This window comes from Furipterus horrens, unplaced genomic scaffold (assembly GCF_987537825.1).
Source record: "Furipterus horrens unplaced genomic scaffold, mFurHor1.1.pri manual_scaffold_3, whole genome shotgun sequence".
NCBI lineage: Eukaryota > Metazoa > Chordata > Mammalia > Chiroptera > Furipteridae > Furipterus > Furipterus horrens.
The window spans coordinates 122,803,036-122,824,137 of NW_028327173.1; the positions used below are offsets into that span (position 1 = coordinate 122,803,036).

At 36.9% G+C, this 21,102-nt stretch overlaps 1 protein-coding gene across 1 annotated transcript in view; it reads right to left on the reverse strand.

Annotated features, from left to right (window-relative positions):
• Nucleotides 1-2,307: 2,307 nt before the first annotated feature.
• Nucleotides 2,308-21,102, reverse strand: part of TTC6 (tetratricopeptide repeat domain 6) — a 218,113-nt gene continuing 199,318 nt past the window's right edge. Inside the window, exons 28-32 of the mRNA XM_090270118.1 lie at nucleotides 20,799-21,009; nucleotides 17,929-18,081; nucleotides 16,914-17,084; nucleotides 3,028-3,253; nucleotides 2,308-2,585 (exon numbers count right to left, since the gene is read on the reverse strand). Coding sequence (XP_090126244.1) covers nucleotides 2,455-2,585; nucleotides 3,028-3,253; nucleotides 16,914-17,084; nucleotides 17,929-18,081; nucleotides 20,799-21,009 — 892 coding nt within the window. The 3' untranslated portion in view covers nucleotides 2,308-2,454. The remainder of the gene's footprint in view (nucleotides 2,586-3,027; nucleotides 3,254-16,913; nucleotides 17,085-17,928; nucleotides 18,082-20,798; nucleotides 21,010-21,102) is intronic.

Below are 21,102 nucleotides of genomic sequence, written 5' to 3' on the forward strand. Positions count from 1 at the left end.
GTGGACCCAGGTAAAACACAGGTGGGAGCTGACCTTGGCCTGCACCGCCCAGGAAACCCCATGGCCAGCACACTGAGCAGACAGCTACAGACCACGTCATAGCACCATCAGCCTGCTCCTGCACAGCTGATGCTCCCCAGAGGGTGGAGATTGGTGGTCAGTGGTGATAGCCTATCCTTACAACTGACTGGCCTGGGTAAATCTATCCCATTGATCTATCAACAGCAACCAAGGCTCAACAACAAGAGGAGGGTGTACTCATCCCACATGAAGGGCACACCTTGAGTGTCCAGCTTGGGTGAGAGAGGAGGCCGTGCCACTGGACCATACAGGACACCTACTATATTAGGCCATGCTACTGAGACAAAGTCAAAGCAGCTCTACCTAATACATACAAACAAACACAGGGAAGCTGCCAAAATCAGGAGACAAAGAAACATGGCCCAAATGAAAGGAGAGATCAAAACTCCAAAAAAAGAGCTGAACAAAATGGAGATAAGCAAGCTATCAGATGCAGAGTTCAAAACACTGATTATAAGGATGCTCAAGAAACTTAGTGAGAACCTCAGCAGCATAAAAAAGATCTGGTCAGAAATGAAGGATACACTAATTTAAATAAAGAACAATTTACAGGGAAACAACAGTAGAGTGGATGGAGCTGATAATCAAATCAATGATATGGAACATAAAGAAGCAAAAAAGAAAACAACAACAACCAATAGAACAACAAGAAGAAAAAGAACCCCCCCCCCAAAATGAGGATAGTATAAGCAGTCCCTGGAACAACTTCAAGAGGTCTAACACTCACATCATAGGAGTGCCAGAAAAAGAAGAGAAAAAGAAAGAAATTGGAAATCAATTTGAAAAAACCATGAAAGAAAACTTTCCTAATATGGTGAAGGAAGTAGACATCCAAGTACAGGTAGCACAGAGTCCCAAACAAGATGGATGCAAAGAGACCCACTCCAAGACACATCATAATTAAAATGGCAAAGGTTAAAGATAAAGAGATAATCTTAAAAGCAGCAAGAAAAATGTTAGTTACCTACAAGGGAGTTCCCACAAGACTGTCAGCTGATTTCTCAAAAGAAACTTTGCAGGCTTGGAGGTACTGGTGAGCAATATTCAGTCATAAAAAGCAGGAACTTACAGCCAAGATTGCTCTATCTAGCAAAGCTATCATTTTGAATCAAAGGGAAGATAAAGAGCTTACCAGACAAGAAAAAACCAAAGGAGTTCATCATCACAAATTCACTATTTTATGAAATGTTTAAGGGTCTTATTTAAGAAAAAGAAGATGAAAACTATGAACAATAAAAGGGCAAAAATACAAATCTATCAACAGTTGAATCTAAAAAACAAACTAAGCAAACAAGAAGAATAGAGACAGATTCATGGATGCAGAGAGCATTTTGATCATTGCCAGATGGGAGGGGGTGCGGGAATGAGTGAGGAGGTGAGGGGATTAAAAAATACAAATAGGTAGTTACAGAATAGCCATGGTGATGCAAAGTACAGTATAGGAAATGGAATAGCCAAAGAATTTATATGTATGACCCATGAACATGAACTATGGGGTTGAGGGAGGAATTGCCTGAGGGAGTGGGGTTGCTGAGTGGATGGGAGGCAAAGGGGGAAAATAAGGACAACTGTAAAAGCATAATCAGTAAAATATAATTTTAAAAAGAGGAAAACAAAAAAGTACTAATAAAAAAGATATTCTCTAAAGACTTTTTAGCTGTTTTAATTTACTTTTATTTGCCAACATGTATGAAGCACTAATCACAAGTGTATACAGATTTTTTAAATTTATGTTTATAAAATTACATTAAAGAGGCAGAGGAAGTAATCTCAAGGAATCAGATGTTCAGAATCTTTATAGGTGCTATCCTGGAAGAGAGCCAACTTGAAAAAAATGAGCATGTTTATCTGTTGGAAGAATATGAGTAACAGGAAGAATACAGGCCTGAATAGACATTGTTTAAAGAAGGAGAAAGGAGACATGTGTGACTTCAATTTCCTGATAGTCATCAGCTCTAAATTTATTTTTTAAAATATGGATAATGTTGAACACATTTTGAGTAGATATTGATAAAAAGGTTATTGATGTTTTTTCTACAATCATGCAGTACTATTTCAAAAGGAATTATTTTACTTCAAAGAAAATATTTCAAATGTTAATATTCCTTAAGAAACATTCTCATTTAAATTCTGCACCCTATGAAGAAATTCAATTATTGAGTTTTCCAAATATGCATAAAATGATCTAAATGTTTTAAAATTAATATGTAACATAAATGTTGTTAAACTGCATTAAAGGGTTATAGAGAAGACTAAACATAATGGATACAATAAGGAAGATAGCACAACCTTTGTTTGAAGCAATGAATACACATCCATTTCTGGTTTCACAGCTGTGTAAACTGCTATAGAAACCGCAGTCTATGTAACCTATTATTGGGCATATTCTTGAAGATATAGTGCTTGTTTATAGTCAGCCATGGCTTCCTCAATCACACCTATTTTGCCATGAACTTCTGCTCTAAGTTTATATATCAGAGCATCATTAGGCTTCAAAGATAGAGCTGAAAAGGAAAAAAAAATCAAGTTATGTTTTATGCTAACACTCAAAAAGTCTCATTTTTTTAAATAAAAATTTTATAATATAACATTAATATTATTTGTTTGAAAACATTTTTCTTCATTTGAACCTAATTTTTTAGTTATATTTAAAATATTGACTCTTTCTAAGGCAATACATTGGGGAAAGAGTACAATGTTTTTCTTTAAAAGACTGGCAGTGCTTGTGTATAGTTTTCCTAATAATATTCTGCATCTTAGCTTATCAATACTGTAAGTTATTACATAAAGGAACCCAGATTGATTACATTAAAAATATGATATATAAATTACTCGTTCTAATGTATACTTATCTGGACAAATAGACTTGATGAGTTTATTCTTTTGTTACTTAAAAATAAATACATCAACCACTTTAATCTTTCCCAAAACATCATAAAACAATACCTTTACTTAAGTCTTCCTCAGCTAGTTCATATTGCTTTAAACAGCAGTAGAACTGTGCTCTGTTAAAATATACTGCAGCCCAAAAGGGACAGCTTTCAATCACATTTGCAAAATCTTCTTTTGCTTCTTCATACTTCTTTAATATCATATTTATAATAGCTCGATTCATGGCAGCACATTCATTTTCTGGATCAAACTTTAAAGCCTTTGAGAAGTAGTCACTGGCCTATAAAATGTGAAGATGGTGGTAACTTGAATATATTTTAATTGGCAGCTATACAGCAATTTGAATTACTTTTACTCCTGATATAAAATTAAGGCCAATGGCATTTCCAGGGGCTCATGGAAGGATTTTATCCCAGATACAGATGGCAAGGAGGTGCACTGTCTGTAGAGAATGCAAAAAGCAGCAATAAAACTGACCGATAGTTGGTCTGCTTTTTGTTATCACCAGGTGTAGTCAACTCTAGGCAATGTCAGTAATAAAAATGAAAGGAGACTCAACCACACAATGTAATATGTAGATGATGTATTATAGAACTATATACTCAAAACCTCCATAAACTTATTAGCCACTGTCACTCTAATAAATTTAATAAATTAAAGAAAAATAAAATAAATACTCCTCTCTGTGAAAGTACCCTAGTGCACTGTTGGTGCAAATGCAGACTGATGCAGCCACTATGGAAAACAGTGTGGAGTCTCCTCAAAGAATTAAAAATGGAACTGCCTTCTGACCCAGTGATTCCAATTCTGGGAATATATCCTAAGAATCCTGAAACACCAATTCAAAAGAACATATGCACCCCTACATTCATAGCAGCATTATTTATACTAGCCAAGATTTGGAAACAGCCTAAATGCCCATCAGTAAATGAGTGGATCAAAAAACTATGGTACATTTACACAATGGAATACTATGCAGCAGTATAAAAGAAGGAATTCTTACCTTTTGTGACAGCATGAATGGAGCTGGAGACTATTATGCTAAGTGAAATAAATCAGTCAATGAAAGACAAATACCATGTGATCTCACTTACAAGTGGAAACTCATGAACCAACAAACTAACAACCAAAATAGAACCAGAGGCATAGAAACATGGAACACACAGACCACTATAAGAGGGAAGGGGGAAGGTGGGGACTGGTTGAAGGAAGGTGGGGACTGGTTGAAAGAAGGTGAGAGGATTAATCAAAGAACACATATGCATGACCTATGAACATGGACAACAGTGTGGGGCAGCCTGGGTGGAGGGGAACAAAGGCAGGAAAATTGGGATAACTGTAATAGCATAAACGATAAAATATTTTTTAAGAAGTAAAATGCTTCACTACTCTACCACCATCCCACAAATCCCACAGCCCTGTACAGCACTAGAAAAAGGTGAAAAGAAAAGAAAAAAGGGTCAAAATAAGATAAAATATAAGTTAGAAAATTAACACTTTTCATAGAAAAGCAGAGCTAAAGAGATAAGTAAACTTTGAAAACAAGGTTCTAAACCATACCAAAGAGGGATAAAAACTCAGTTATACTATGAAAAGCTATAAGGAAAGATAGGAGAAAATAAGTCCACTTGTCAAGAAGATCAAAGACTCTAGATATTCACAGCTCATCATGAAAATGGAAGGGACCCCTTCTAAGTGTGGTCCACAGACCAGTACTGAGGTCTTGATCAACAACAAATTAGAATTTTAAAAAAACCTGATCCTTCACCACAAATGGCTTGAGATGCTGATCAGACACCCTACTACTCAAGTCATGAACCGCTTCTCTAACTCCATGAGGAATGAAAATTTGGCTCCTACTTTAAAACTTCCCTAAAGGAAAAAATCATTTTCCACAATAGAGCTTGCTCTCTCCAGTTCCTTGCCACTTGGTTTTTCTCCAATACACCATGATCTGGCTTCTACCTACCTCCCCCTATTCTGTGAGTTCTGCTCTTTGTTAAGGTTGAAGGTGTCCTCAAGCCCAATGGACATTTTCTAGTTATTTTCTTCCATGACATTTCTGTGGCATGAACACTCTTGATCTTGCCTTCCTTCTTAAAACTCTCTCTGTTCTTGTAACAGGATGTCTCCCTGGATTTTCTCCTATCTCTCTGATCATTTTTTATCAATGTCCTTCACTGAACTATTTTTCTCTGTTTCTCAGGGATTTTTGTTTTTCAGTTCATGTCTATCACTGGTGAAATGAAACTCTGATAACATGGTAGCCAGGAGCCCTGACCATGGAGCCAGATTTCCGGGTTCAAATCCTGGCTTTCCCACTTACTGTTTCTGTGTCTTCAGGTGAGTAACTAAAGTTCTCTTTGCCTCAATTTTCTCATCTGTAAAATGGAGTTAACAAATAGAACTCAGTGTTGTTATGAGGATTAAGTAAAGTACTGAGAATGCTATGCAGAAGTTAGGAAGAACTCAATTATTATTGATATGTCATTTTTCCCAGTGTCTACAAATGAAGATACATCATGGCCCTCAGGCAGTATTTTGTAAACCTAGCTGTCTATGGCTTTTGAGAAACAATTAGCCTTTGTAACCCATCTCATTCCAGAGTGGCAGCTATTCTATGCTGCAGTTGAAGTGCAGGCAAAGAATCTGTTAAGATGGCAGCAGGACCGACCTCCTTCTGTTATGAGCTCAAAGAGAATTTACTCCTGCACAGAGGCCTGAACTCACAATCATCAGAAATGAGGCAAGAAAATAACTCTAAGCAGGGACAAGACTTCCTTCAAAAAGCAATTTAGACTTCATTTTAATTCACTAATACATGATTAACAAAGGTGACACAATAATACATCACAAAAGCATGACTACAATCAGGTAAGAGTAAATGTCTACCTCAGCTGAAAAGAATAGATCTTAGTGAAGCACAATAGTGTGCCTAACTTTGAACAATTTAACTTTCTATTAAAACTTCTGCAATATGTTACTTAGAAATGAAAGTGTATATATATGCAGCAATTACAAGCCAAAGACACTAACCACAATGGATGATGTTGATTTTTTAACAATTGGTCAAATGTCCTCATATTTGTAATTAATTAGAAAGCAGATTCAATTATTTTTAAAGTCTCCTGCAGTCACAATGCAAACACATAGCTCATCAAAATGTGGTTTAAAATCATCAAGTCACTAATTAATGATATAAGAAACCAAAACTCATAGGTGTTTTAACCCTCTAGAGATTATTTGCTCTGACCCTTTCTCCCGACCATAAATCTTTGTTCTGGTATAATCAAAAACAAAGCTGAGTGAAACAGAAGATAAAGAATTTTCCTTACAAAGAGGCCTAGAGCATACTAATACAACTGAATAACTATTCTTAAAGTCTGTCTGTCTCTGGAAGGAGTTTGCACTGTGAAACCCAAGGACAGAGGACAAAATACATTTTTGATAAAAATATTTGCATAGCTAATGTATCCCCAGTTGTGAAGACATAGAACCATACTTAAGAAAAAAATCAAACTACACCTTAGACTTAACTGAAGTTTCATGGATGATATCCAGAGTTAATGAAGACAAATATGTTGAAAATGTGAAGGTTTCCTTCTCATGTGGATGTGAAACATTTATGGGAACAGAATGTTGCCCTGGGCATCACATTTGTCTCCATTTCGTTAACTAACTCTATAGTGCAGGGAAGCATTGCTAGGACCCAGAGAGACAGCGGGCCTAAGTCTGATAAATTTTAAAGCAATTGACCCTGGCTTGTCAGCTGAGAGGAATATTAGCCTCCCACTGTCCACTGAGATCTGAACTACGACAGTCTCAGGCCTCACAGAATTATACCTCCAATAATTCTTTGTCCCAGCATGTAGCCTCACCACTAAGGTCAACCAGGCTCATCACAGGGATCAGCAGACTGCTCAGGGTCATGCTCTTACTTGGGAGAGAATAAGAGCTAAATGAAGGCACCAGAAGAAGACACAGAATGGAAGGGACATATTTGAGAAAAAATAAGAAGCAAAACTGACAGGATTAGATGAAGGAGGAGACACAAAGGAAGTTATGGTTGACACTGATGTTTTAACTCAGGTGACTATGGAAGATGACATCTTGAACTGAGAGACAGTTTAGTTTGTGTGAAGAAGCACTGGACTGGGGGTAGATGATACAGAAATTCTGTTTGGGCCCTCATGCACTTGTAAAATATCCCATTTTAGCAACTGGGGGGGGGGGTTAGGAGCTCAGATGAAAGGTGGAGGCTGACCTGTAGTTTAAACCTGGGTAGAGACAGGCTTTCTGAGTAAGGAAATCTACAGAGAAGAGGAGTAAAGAGCTGACAATCTAATTAGAGTGAGGAGATAAGAGATCAGCACAGACTTTCTGCCGAGATGGAGGCGTAGACAGACACGCTGCGTCTCCCTCCACAACTAAGAAGGAATACAGCTACCTCAAAACTAGAGACAACCAGAAGTTCCAGAAAATCAAACTGCATGGAAGTCCAGCAAACAAATATATAAAAAAGAAATACTCATCCAGAGAGGTAGGAGGGGTGGAGCTGGGGCGGAGAGGACGTGGTGTGCTTGCGGCGGGCAGCAGCGGTAGGCTGGCAGAAAGCGCAGTCACATATTTTAAAGTCACGAGGGACACCAGGGGAGCATTCCCAGCTCCTCACCAGACCTCACAGCTCACCGTCCCAACACTGGGGAAAATCAAGCCTCATTGCTTCTAACTGTGCAAACCAGTGGGGGTTCACGCGGAGGAAGAAACTGCCAGTCTTTCAGCAGAGTCTGCTTGTTTAAAGGGTCCCCACAGTCTTAGAATGTCCGCAGACCCACCCACTCTTGGAATGACGGCCAGGGCAGCAGCTAGAGGGGCGCCAGTCTGGTGTGGAGCTTGGAGAGGTGCTGGGAAAAAAGGCAAGTGCTGGGCAGGCGGCATTGTTCCCTCTCAGACCCCTCCCCCACATACAGTGCCACAACGTGGTGAAACAGGTCACCCTGTACTGACCAATCCCAAATTTTGTGAAGGAGATGAACATACAGGTCCGGGAAGCACAGAGGGTCCTGGGCAAGCTGGACCCAGAGGGGACCACACCAGGACGCATCATGACTGAGATGCCAAAGGTGAAAGATAAAGAGAGAGTCCTGGGGGCATAAAGAGAGAGGCAGAGAGTTGCTTACAGGGGGGTGCCCATAGGACTATCAGCTGATTTCTCAGAGGACACTTTGCAGGCAGGCAGGGACTGGCAAGCAGTATTCAATGTGATGAAAAGCAATCTACAACCAAGATTACTCTATCCAGCAAAGCTATCGTTTGGAATGGAAGAGCAGATGAAGTGCTTTCCAGACAAGGTGAAGCTAAAGGAGTTCATCGTCACCAAGCTATTATTATATGAAATGTCAAAGGGACTTAAGAAAAAGAAGATCAAAACTATGAACACTAAAATGACAACAAACTCACAACTATCAACAACTGAATCAAAAAAATAAAAACAAAATCCAACTAAGCAAACCAGAATAGGAACAGAATCATAGGTATAGGGATCATTTGGAGAATTATCAGCTGTGTTGGGGGAGGGGGTGAAATGGGGAAATGGTGCAAGGACTAAGAAGCATAATTGGTTGGTACAAAATAGACAGGGGGGTATTAAGAATAATATAGGAAAGAGTGAAGCCAAAGAAGTTATACACAGGACCCATGGGCATGAACTAAGGGAGGTGGGATTGCTGGAGGGAAGGGGGGTACTGGATGGAGAGGAGCAAAGGGGAAAAATATTGGGACTCCTGTAACAACATAATCAATAAAATATACTTAAAAAAAGAAGAGATCAGCACAGAGACAGCTGTAGAGTGATACAAAATAGCATTAAATTTGTGTAGAAAGGATTGTACACAAAGCAGTGTACAGTCAAGATCTCAATTTAGATTCATAACCACAAACCTCAAATGAGAGGTTAATGTTGTTCAATATCTATGTACAGTGCCAGGTGGGAGGGATTGCTGCGGGAATTAAAGGAATGTCTAACCAGTATACTGGATACTTAAAAGTTAATAGAAAATATTGATTTTGAACTGTAATTTAAAATTTTTTAAAAGAAGAAAATAAAGAATTGTGCAGTGAGAGACAAAAACAAAAACAAACAAACAAACAAAAACATTTTCTGCCACAGTTCCCTAGCATGTTCAGTCTTTAAACAAGCATTTCACATTTTCTCTTTTCTTCTCAAAAGTTCAACACCCTGTTCTCTTTTTAATTGTCTACCCTTAACTGATAACTGATACTAGTATTCCATAGAGAAAATACAAATAATAGAAGTGCCTACTGTCAGTATTTACCAAACTATAACTAACTGTTCCCTGACTCTCAGCTTTCCCTCACACCATAAAGCAGTGTGTCCTGCTCCAAGCAAAGGCCACCCCTGCAACTTCACACTCTAACTCCACCAAATTCTCAAAGATTTTGATCCTAATTATCCCTGCCACTCTCTCCTGCAATAACAATTTCTCCCTTTCTACTAGATCCTTGTCATTAACATAGGACCACAAATCAATTAGCCCTCATCTTAAAAATAAAAACAACAAGGACAAAAAAGCACTTATTAACCCACTCTAGTTATCACCCCATTTCATTACTCCTCTTCACAGAAGGATTTCTTGAACCAGTTGAACTGCCTCAAATTCTTCCCCTCACATTTTCTCCACAACCCTTCCCAGTCAAGCTGCTGCTCCACTGCTATTCCAATGATGTTCTTGCCCACATCATCAATGACCTCTTCCAAGCTCTTCTTCCTTGACATCTCAGCAGCATTCAACACAGGACACTTCTCCCTTCTTACAGCCCTCATGCTAAAGAGTGATATGCTCTCCAGCTTTTCATATCATCTTGGATAAATGCTCCCTTCTAAGTCTGCTTTCTGGCATCTCCTCTCTGCTTCACTTCTAAACATGGCTGCTGCCCGGGGCTTGCTCCTAAACCCCCACTCTCCACCTATACAGTACTATCTACCTGGGCAGATAAGTAGATGTAAGTTACATCATAAAAGAAGGCTTCTTTACCTTGTTCAGCTCTGTATTCTCAGGGTGTTTATAAATGCCAAGCACACAGCAGGTACATCACAAATATGTGGAGACAGAAAGAATGAAGAGCCAAGTGGAAACAGGAAATATTTGCTGAATTTTTCCAGCAAAATATAGACAAGAAACATAGCCTCTTCACACTTAAAGAAGCCCTAAAGATAATTTTATTAAGGAGTATGGTGACAATATTGGGTAGTGAAAGAAAATATAGAGGTGGCAGGTCTCAAAAAATGTAAACAATAAAAACAACTATTAAAATGAGTACATTTTCTCTGGCCAGTGTGTCTCAATTGGTTGGAGCATCATCTTGTAGACCAAAAGATCATGGGTTCAATTCCTGGTCAGGGGATATACTCAGGTTGCAGGTTTGATACTCAATCGGAGCGCATACAAGAAGGCAACCAATGGATGGTTCACATCTATGTTTCTCCTCTCTCAATCACTCTCTCTCTCTCCCTCTCTCTCTCTCTCTCTCTCTCTCTCTCTCTCTCTCTCTCTCTCTCTCTCTCTCTCTCTCCCTCCCCCACTCCCTCTCTAAAAGCAATGGGGGGAAAATGAGTACATCATTTTAGAAAACAAGGGCTGTGGAAAGCTTAGAGAAGCACAGAGCTCGTGATAGCCTTCCAAATCAGGGTAGGCTAGAGAGGACATATTGTAAAGCACTACAGCATGAGAGTGCCCACTAGGAAAGTTATGATGGCCACCCCCCTGTTTCCCACAAGAATGTCTGCTATCAGAATAGGAAAATAATTTATTACATTCAAACATGAATAACAGAAAAGTAGTTCACCTGTTTTTTGGTAAAAACAAGAATGAAAAATAACAACTTAGTTTTTGGAAAAATAAAAGCTCTTCAGAAAAAAGATTTCTACAATCTAGATAAAAAATTATAAAATTTCAAAATAAACTAGAAAAAAATTATTGTAGAAGCAATTGCATTTAAGAAAAAATAATTCAGAAATAAAGAATCTCAGGAAAGAGGTGTCCAGGAAAGTATGACATGGAAATGGTATGGGACTAGAAAAAATATTAAAAGAAACTCAAATTATAAGGTCTACAAGAGGACAATAAATATCTCAAAAAACACAGTAAATACAGATGTGAAGAAGGCAACAAAAATGAAAAACATTAAGAGATTAAGAAATGATAAAAATGAAGGAAAATGTTAAAAAGAGAAAAATAGTTGATATATAGAAGTCAAAGGATATATATATATAGAGAGAGAGAGAGAGAGAATTCTCAGTGAAGAAAATCAAAACTATGAAACAGAAAAACATTTTCCACTGAATTCAATAAAACTTTTTTGAAATCTACATATTAAAAACACACACTGTGTACTTGTTAAGTCTGACCTCAACAGTAAAGTCTAAGACGTACTTTGAAATAAAACCCTTGGTTATCCTAAGAAAAGTCACAAATAACAAAAATTGGATTTGCATCCAGCTGCTTGATATCAACAAGCAACACCAGAAAACAGTGAAACAACACAAGATATTCACACAAAGAAAGAAAAAGTGAGCTAAGGATTTTAAACCCAGGCATGCCTCTTTAGGATATAAAGGCTCTAGGCAAACAGTGATGACCACGAAAAAATTCAAGGAATAATTGTTTGCATGAGCCCTTTCTCAGGACTACACTAAAGGACTAATTTCAGACAACGAAGAAATTATTGGTTGGGAAGGAAACTGGCAAAAGGTCTGCTGATGAGAATTGAATATACTTAACTGGAGAACTAAGATGAAATTTTAAATGAGTAACAAAATAATATACAAATATTAAGTCCTCTGGGACTCACAACAAAATGGGAGAACAGAGACAGACAGTGGAAAGTATGTTGATACAATAAGCTCAAGCATATTTAATAATACAAATAGAAAAACATTTTTTAAAGAGAATACCATTAACTAAAATTGAATAATAGATGAGAGGGAGGGTAATTTATTATTGTTCATAGTAAAGATATTAAAGCACAGGAAATGAGGGTATAAAAGTACTTTTATAAAGGTAATCAGTAAAGAAAAACTGTAAACCTTCCTCAGTATCAGAAAAACTGAAAAAAATTAAACATACCACAGAACAAAATATCTTTAAAATACATGAAAATAAAAATATATGACATAAAATAACAGAACTAAGACCAAACATACTGATTATGACAAAACATAAGTATGTTAGGTAGCAGCTAGGAATGAGTGGCCAGAGGGGAAACAAAGGCCGGGCCCTCCCCATTACAATCTAACAAAGAACTTAATACAGGAGGCTGGAAGCTAAAGGAAGACATGGCTCACCAATTAACTCAGCAGGTCCCAAGCTCAATTTGATAAGATTGCTGGGTGTCCCAAGCATTGCAAGCAAAATAGCACAGAAGGAGTGGAAAGTCCTTGAGACAGTGCTGAGAAATGGGAACTCTGTAACTATCTTACTAAGATTGCTGGGTATTTTGAACATCAGAAGTGGGAATGCACAGGAGAAAGAGGGCGGACCTATTCTGTGAAAGAGGGGCATCTGTAACAATTTTGCTAAGACAAAGAACATTTACTTGTTTCCAAGATTTAGAAGGGGAAGAAGGAGGAATACCTCTGGAAGCCAGCTGAGGTATATAACCCCTGAACCCCAATAGTCAGTGTACTTAGATTAGCTAAGTGCCCACCTGTAGTCTCAGCTCAAGTGTACAAAACAAACTTACTAAAAACTTGTTTTCCTCTATATGCGGGGCACTAGACTAGCTGAGTGCCTGCTTACAGCTTTGTGCTCATATGTCTTTCATAAATAAACTTGCTTTCTCATTTCCACTACAGTAGTCCCTCGCTATATCATGGTTCACTTACTGTGGCCTCACTGTATTGAGGGGTTTTTAAAAATATTATATTTAATTATTTATTGCAGATTTTTTACTATATCGTGGGATTTTGCTGTACTCTATACGTATGTTGTTAAAGTTACGTAGGTTTAAGTGTGTAAAATAAATGTAAGCTTCCTACTTTGCACGGGGGTCTGGAACATAATACCCGCAATAAGTGAGAGAATATTGTATTCATGTTGTCTCTTGCTTGAATTCAACTTTTGGAGTGAGACAAGAACTGAAGCAGGAATAAAGACCTCCTGATTCTAGTCTCTATCTTTCCATAACAAATGGGCTTAACCTACCTATTAAAAGATAAATATTTTCAGCACACATTCATGATAAAAACACAAAGCAAAGTGGCAATAGAGGGAGCATACCTCAATATAATAAAGACCATATACGTAAAACCCATAGCCAACATTATACTCAACAGGCAAAAATGAAAAGCTTTTTCTCCTAATATTGGGAACAAGACAAAGGTGCCCACTTTCACCACTTCTATTCAACATAATATTGGAAGTTCTAGCCACAGTGATCAGAAAAGAAAAAGAAATAAAAGGCATCCAAATTGGAAAGGAGGAAGTAAAACTGTCATTATTTGCAGTTGGCATGATAGTGTACATAGAAAACCCTAAAGACTCCACTAAAAAACTACTCAACCTAATAAATGAATTTGGCAAAATAGTGGGATACAAAGTCAATAATCCAAAATCAAAGGCATTTTTGTATACTAACAATGAAATATCAGGAACAGAAACTAAGGAAAAAATCCCATTTACTATAGTAACATAAATAAATAAATAAATAAAGTACCTAGGAATAAATTTAACCAAGGAGGTAAAATACCTGTACTCAGAAAACTACAGAACACCGAGGAAAGAAATTAATGCAGATACAAATAAATGGAAGCATATACTATATTCATGGATTGGAAGAATTAACATAATTAAAATGTCCATACTACCCAATGCAATCTATAGATTCAGTGCAATCCATATTAAAATGACAATGACATATTTCATGGATATAGAAAAAAATTTCAAAAATTTATGAAACTAAAAATGACTCCGAATAGTCTTAGCAATCTTGAGAATGAATAACAAAGTAGGAGGGATCACAATACCTGGTATCAAACTGTATTACAAGGCCACTGTAATCAGAACAGCCTGGTACTGGCATAAGATCAGACACATGGGTCAATGGAACAGAATAGAGAGCCCAGAAATAAACCCACATCTCTATGGTCAATTAATACTTGACAACGGAGGGCAGGAGCATAAAATGGAGTAAAAATAGCCTCTTCAATAAATGGTGCTGGGTCCCTGGACAGATACATGGAAAAAAAATGGAACTAGACCACCAACTTACACCACACACCAAAATAAACACAAGATGAATAAATGACTTAAATGTAAGACATGACAACATAAAAGTCCTAGAGGAAAACACAGGCAGTAAAATCTCAGATATCCCACACAGCAATATTTTCACCAATACACCCTCTAGGGCAAGGGAAATAAAGTGAAGAATAAACAAATGGGACTTCACCAAATTAAAGTTTCTGCATGGCTAAAGAAAACATCAAAATGTAAAGTGAACCAACCATATGGGAGAACATATTTGCCAATGATTCCTTGGACAAGGGTTTGACCCCCAACATATATAAAGAATTCATACAACTTAACACCAGGAAGACAAACAACCCAACTAAAAAATGGGGAAAGGATCTAAACAGACACTTCTCCAAGGAGGACATACACAGGGCCCATAGGCATATGAAAGGATGCTCAACATCACTGGTCATCAGAGAGATTCAAATTAAAACAACAATGAGACACCACTTCACACCTGTCAGAATGGTCATCATTAATAACTCAACAAACAACAAGTGCTGGTGAGAATGTAGAAAAAAAGGAACGCTGGTGCACTTTTGGTAGGAATGCAGACTGGTGCAGCCACTGTGGCAAACAGTATGGAATTTCCTCAAAAAACTAAAAATGGAACTGCCTTTTGACCCAGTGATCCCACTGCTGGGATTATATCCTAATAACCCCAAAGCACCCATTCAAAAGAACCTATGCATCCCAATGTTCACAGCAGGGTTATTTACAATAGCCAAGTGCTGGAAACAGCCTATGTGCCCATCAGTAAATGAGTGCATCAAAAACTGTGGAAATTTACACAATTAAATACTAGGCAGCAGAAAGAAAGAAGCAACTCCTATGCTTTGGGACTGCATGGATGGAAATGCAGAGTATTATGCTAAGTGAAATAAGCCAGGCAGCAAAAGACAAATACCAAATGATCTCACCTATAAGTGGAACCTAATGAACAAAACAAATGAGCAAAATAGAACCAGAGGCATGGAAATGAGGAACAGACTGACAGTGAACAGAGGGGAGGGGGAAGGGGTATAGAGGGGTAAAGAAGAAGAAGGGTCTAGTCAAAGAACATGTATAAAGGATCCATGGATATGAACTCTGTGGGGGCGGGGGCAGGTGGGGGGGATGGGAGAACAACAGGGGAAAATTGGGACAACTGTAATTGAACTATAAAATTATATATATATTTTTTAAAGATAAATATTTTCAAATTGGTTTCTAATGCAAAACCCAACTCTATATAAGAATTACATCTAAAATAAAGGATTTTAAATGTTGGCTATTAAAGGAAGGGCAAAGGAAGACCAAGCAAAAACAAACCATGGAATCAGAGGATACAATGTTCATATCAGATAAAGTAAAATTTATTCTAACAGCCTTAAAGAAACAAAAAAGGGCATTTATAATGCTGAAGGCTCCAATATATAATGCATATGTAATATATATGAATATTTAAACATGAAGTAATGTAGCAGCAATTTTCATAAAGCAGAAATTACAAGAAATATAAAGAAAACTATATAGGACCAAACCAACAACAGGATATTTAAATTTTTTCAGTCCAAGATCAACCAAATGAAAAAAACCCAAAAGAATGGATATTGACTAATTAAAAATACAATTAATGCCTTAGATCTTATACATATATATTAACTCTATCCTGATAGCAGAAACTCTTCTTTGAAGAGGATCTGGAATATTTTTTTAAAGTTGCTATATATGAGACCACATTAAAACTCAATAAATATCAAAATTAGAAAATACAAAAGCCCTTCCACCTAGACATTTTAAATGTCCTATTAATTTATTTCTGAATCAAAGGGAAAATAAAATTACAGGTGCAAAATTTGGGGAAAACAAAAATTAAAGTTTCAAAGACCAAAATATCTGGGACAGTGCTTAAAGCAGCACTGGGGGATAAGGAATAACCTTACTCACAACAGAAATAACAGGGTGACAATAAATGAATTAAGCTTCTGACTCAACAAGATAGACAAAGAATAGGATGAACTGAAGGAAAACAGAACAAAAGAGTAAATATAGATTTGTAAAAATTAATGTTGAGTTTGAATCATGTTACTGCATTACAGTTCAAATAAAATAAATTTAAAATATAAAGTAATATCATCTAATGACCCCATGCTTTTATTTCAGACATTATGAATCAAGGTCCAAATAGACTGAGCTATCATATTATAAAACCAGAACATCCAAATCTCATTACCTCCAGTAAGTAACTGAAATACATAAAAGGTAGAAAGTAAGATGAGTTAATGATAATCAAGTAATCACATCATGAAAGAGGGTCTTAAAGGAAATCTAAGATCTGGCTCAGTAGCGGCAAAGAGCAGAGGATTCCAGGCCGGAAGCTGTCACAATGCACAGCAAGACAATTGCTGAGACCTGGGAAGTCCAAAATAATGTTTGCGGGACCAGTATTGAACTGGTGATAATGAGGAAAATAAATCCATAGAGGTTAAACCTGTAATAAATAATTATAAACTTTCTATGAAAGAGAACATTTTTTAAAGAGCTAATGAATGATTAGCCTAGAATATAAAGATTGCATTTTGAAACTATATATTTCAAAGAAAGCATTTAGTGTCAAAAAGAAAATGTTACGGAAACTCACATTACCTGGGAAAACTGCTTGTGGTGCAAGTAGATATTTCCTGCATTAAAGTAGGCCAGTGAGTATGTGGGGCTGAAAGAGATTGCTGCTTGGTAATCTTTCATTGCGTTTTGTTGCTGACCCATAAACTCATGAATCACACCACGGTTTGTTAAAAATTCTGCTGTAGTTTTGATCTGCAATGCAATGGTATGGTTATTTAGCATCTGGGAATAGTATTTATCTCCAATTTCATGTCCACAAAAAGGAACGTTATGAAATCTACTGTGGGAAACTAGTCACTTTATAGTGCAGGGGAAGCCGCATTAGAGCAAATATTTTGAGAAAGGGCTGGGTACGAAGCTGGTTCAATGGCAACACTTCGTTGATTTGATTGTTATGAAACAAATAATCTCAGTGCTTTATTCAGTTCCTTTCCAAAGAACAGACACAGGAAAAAGCTTGTCTGTTTAGCTCTGTTAAAGCTGGAAAAGAAATTAAATAGTTAACATGTTTATCTGTCCTACATAGTAGCAATTATCTTTCAGGTCGTTCCTTTTTGTCATCTCAAAGATTACAGCAGCTACCCAAATCTACGGACACAGAATCCAAAAATCTAGGGAAAAAAGAGAAAGGTTTTCTGTCATTGTATACAAAACCTGTGATTTTTATTTGCCATTTCTCCACAGAAGAACCTGGGGATTTATATTGTTCTTTCTCCAGCTTCTTCAAACCCAGAACATTATTTTATTTTTTGCATTCATTTTTATTACAAAATAATGTTGATGTCCCATGAAACTATAAACTGCATTTACTGAGAGAATCAACATATATCAGGAATTTGTTTTTTGAATTTTAAATGCATTCAGATTATGAAACTGACAAGCCATAGTAACTCTTTACTCTAGGAATCTCCTGGAAATACAAATATTATTTTCTCTACAAATTTTTTTTTAAGTAACAGAATTTTTTTACTTCACTCTATTCATTATGATGTTGATTTATGCTGATGATAATAATATTATCCAAGTAGATTTTTACCTTTATGGCAGTATTAATATCCTGAATTGCAGCAAAATTATTACCCATCTGAAGACAGACCACAGCTCTTCCATCATAGGCTAGGTAGCTCTTTGGATCAACTTCTATGGCAATGGTAAAGTGGTTCCAAGCTTTCTGGAATTTTTCTTGGGTCTGAAATAATTTTCCATTTACAGGAAATAGGAAATCATCCATAACATGGCAAATGTTTGATTCCAAATTAATCAAATAAAACCTTTAGAAAGGGTATATTTATACAGTGCTAAATCTAAGATATTTAAACAAGAAGTAGGGTATACTGTGAGAACATTCAATTGACTAATTACCTCTGAGTATTTACACTGAAATTTTAATTAATTAAAATAAATCTAATTGTCAGAGTCATCTCATACCATCTTGGACAACACACAGCCACCATGTGGAACATCTGTGATTTGGACTATCACCACAAAATTTAAATTTAGCTCTGCACTAACAGGCAGAAATTGTATTTATTTGCTTGTCATTGAATCTCCAGTTATACATAATATACCTAATATAATATGGGTTGAATACATAAGTGCATAAACTACTGATGTAAAACCTACTTTGATAAATTGTACCAGCATCTGGAATTTTAGGATCACTACACATAATCCATGGAATCTACCAAGTATCTATTTATACCAACCTTGGTGACAACTGGAAAACAAGAAAAAATGTCAAGAGAAGGGTATTGTGAATAGAATGATATCAGAATACTTCCTAACAAAGACCAACTGGCAACTAAATACCTATCACGGGAAGGCAGTGAGTTGATGAATTCAGTATGGTCTAGGACCTGTCCTTTATTCCTATGGGCTTAACAACCCAAATTGCCAGAATCTCAGAGGCTGACTCGCATTAACCAAGCTGAAATCAGTGACTCTTGCGTAATAAGACATACAACTAGTAAGATGCTCTTCTTTAACCAGCACATCTCCCTCTTTGCAAATTATGTGGAATTCACCATCATCAAGTTTATTTAATAAACAAAAAATCAGGCAAATTGAAATTGTTATTAAAATATTAAATTGCAAACAGCCTCACAATAGGATTACATCTGCCGTTTGTTCCAGACAATGTCTGCTTTGCTCACTTTCTTATCCCTAGTGTAAGCACACAGTAGGGGAATCTGTATTTGTTGAACAAATGGTCGCTCTTTTCCCTGAGCAGGATTTGGATGGGCCTCTAACACTCCCTTTTCAGTCTTACCTTCCCTGCGTCACTCCTTCCTCATACTGATGTGTTTTTCAATCCTCTTTCAGGTTGATATATACCCAGTGAAATCTTCATATCATAAAACATGAACGTGATGTCACTGCTTTGGTTGGTGATACTCACATTTCTAACTGGCTTGCAAGGCATTCGCCTCCAGCCATTATTCAATTCCCTGGCTTCACATCACTCTGCCTGTCCATAACATCCCATCCCCTGGACCCTCCAACACTGTATCCTACCCCCAACTTCTACCCCTGACTAATTACTAGTCTTTCATACCTCACTTTAAGTGTAAATTTCTTTAAAACACTACTTTACCCCTCAAACAAAGCTAGGTTTCCTTGTTACAAGTTTTCCTAAAACCCATCTTTTTCCTTTGTCGCACTTACCCTCCCTATAACTATATAATGAATCATATGATTGTGTGATGCTCATTTCTCCAACAGGTAGCAAACTCTACAGGAAGAACCAAGTATAGTTTGTTCATCATGTATACCTAGGCCTAGATCAGTTCCTGTCCTATATTGGGTGCTCAGTAAATGTCTATTAAATGCAGTAAATGATAATACATTTCATTGGATTGCAGTCAGTTCTAGATGTTTTGGGAGTCATCATGTCTCTTTAAATTGACTTTGCAAATTTCTAATGGCTAATTTTATGTTTAATTCTCAGAGGGCAATCTTATTTCCCTTATTAAGTTCTTGGGTGTACCTCAACATAACCACCAATCCCAACAACCTCTTCCAATATTATTAGTCTTGAATCAGCCAAACTCATTTATTTTTAAATGAAAAAAAAATCAACTTAATGGCAGATTATATATAAACAGAAATTTCTGCAATCTACAATAATTTGAACATACTTTTTACCTTGTTTAAATTTTTAAGTATTAAAAGGGATAAAAACAGTATTTAAGATGACTCAGTCATTTTCATGGAGAATACATAACTTTTAGCACTTTATTCTAAGACTGTCACTACCTCTTTTATTAGTGCAAAGAATTTGGTGAGTGTGTGGGTCAGGCCCAAGTGTTCCAGACAGCATGCAGAGAACTGATTGGCCTCACATAGCCTAGCACTCTTCCACCTTGCTGGAAAGACAAACGCCTTGTGTGTTGCCTTCCCAGTATGTTCTAATTCACTGCCATTTGGAAGATGATCTGAATTCACAAGTCCCTATACAGTGGTTGTCCGACTCACTGCACGGCTGAAGCCCACTTCAGAACTTTCACACATTGTTGGTTCCCTTTAGCTTTCCACTAATTCAATAGACAAAACCTATGAAGCCCAGGTATGAGCTAGTGAAACAAATGTTAGCCAGGTTCTTATCAGGCAAAATTTAAAGGTTGTCTCTTATGTATGGAGGTAAGGTAGAAAGGGGTGAAGGAATTAATACACTCGGATGCAAAAGCTTTTCATCTCACTGGCATAGCAAGACCTCAGATTGCTCCCCAGGTAGGCTCCCTGCAACTGCTTCCCACCACTGCTCTGGATACTAATAGTAAGGGAAAGGTAAAATGTCCCTAACCAAAGAAATAGAATGTACCCCCGTCACCAGTAAAGAGCCAAAAATGTTCTTTCCCTTGTCCAAAAGGTGCTTTCATGGTCCAAACTGTTCTTATATAATATTACCTGCAAATTATAGCCTAAACTAATTCTGGCTTTTGTATATGTTGGATTGAAATGCAACGCTCTCAGAAAGTCCTTCTGTGCTTCTTTGATGCCTTCATCATGACCATATTCCATGTAAGAATTTCCCCGTCCAATGTAAGCATCCACAAAACAAGGATTAATTTTAACAGCCTGGGTGAAGAAATTGACAGCTTCTTCGAACTCTTTGTTTCTGAAAATAAGTAAAATTATTGGTGCTTTCTAATGAGTTATCTAAGTGCTTTCCTGTATATAAAGTTTTCTTAAAGATTTGCACTGACCCTTA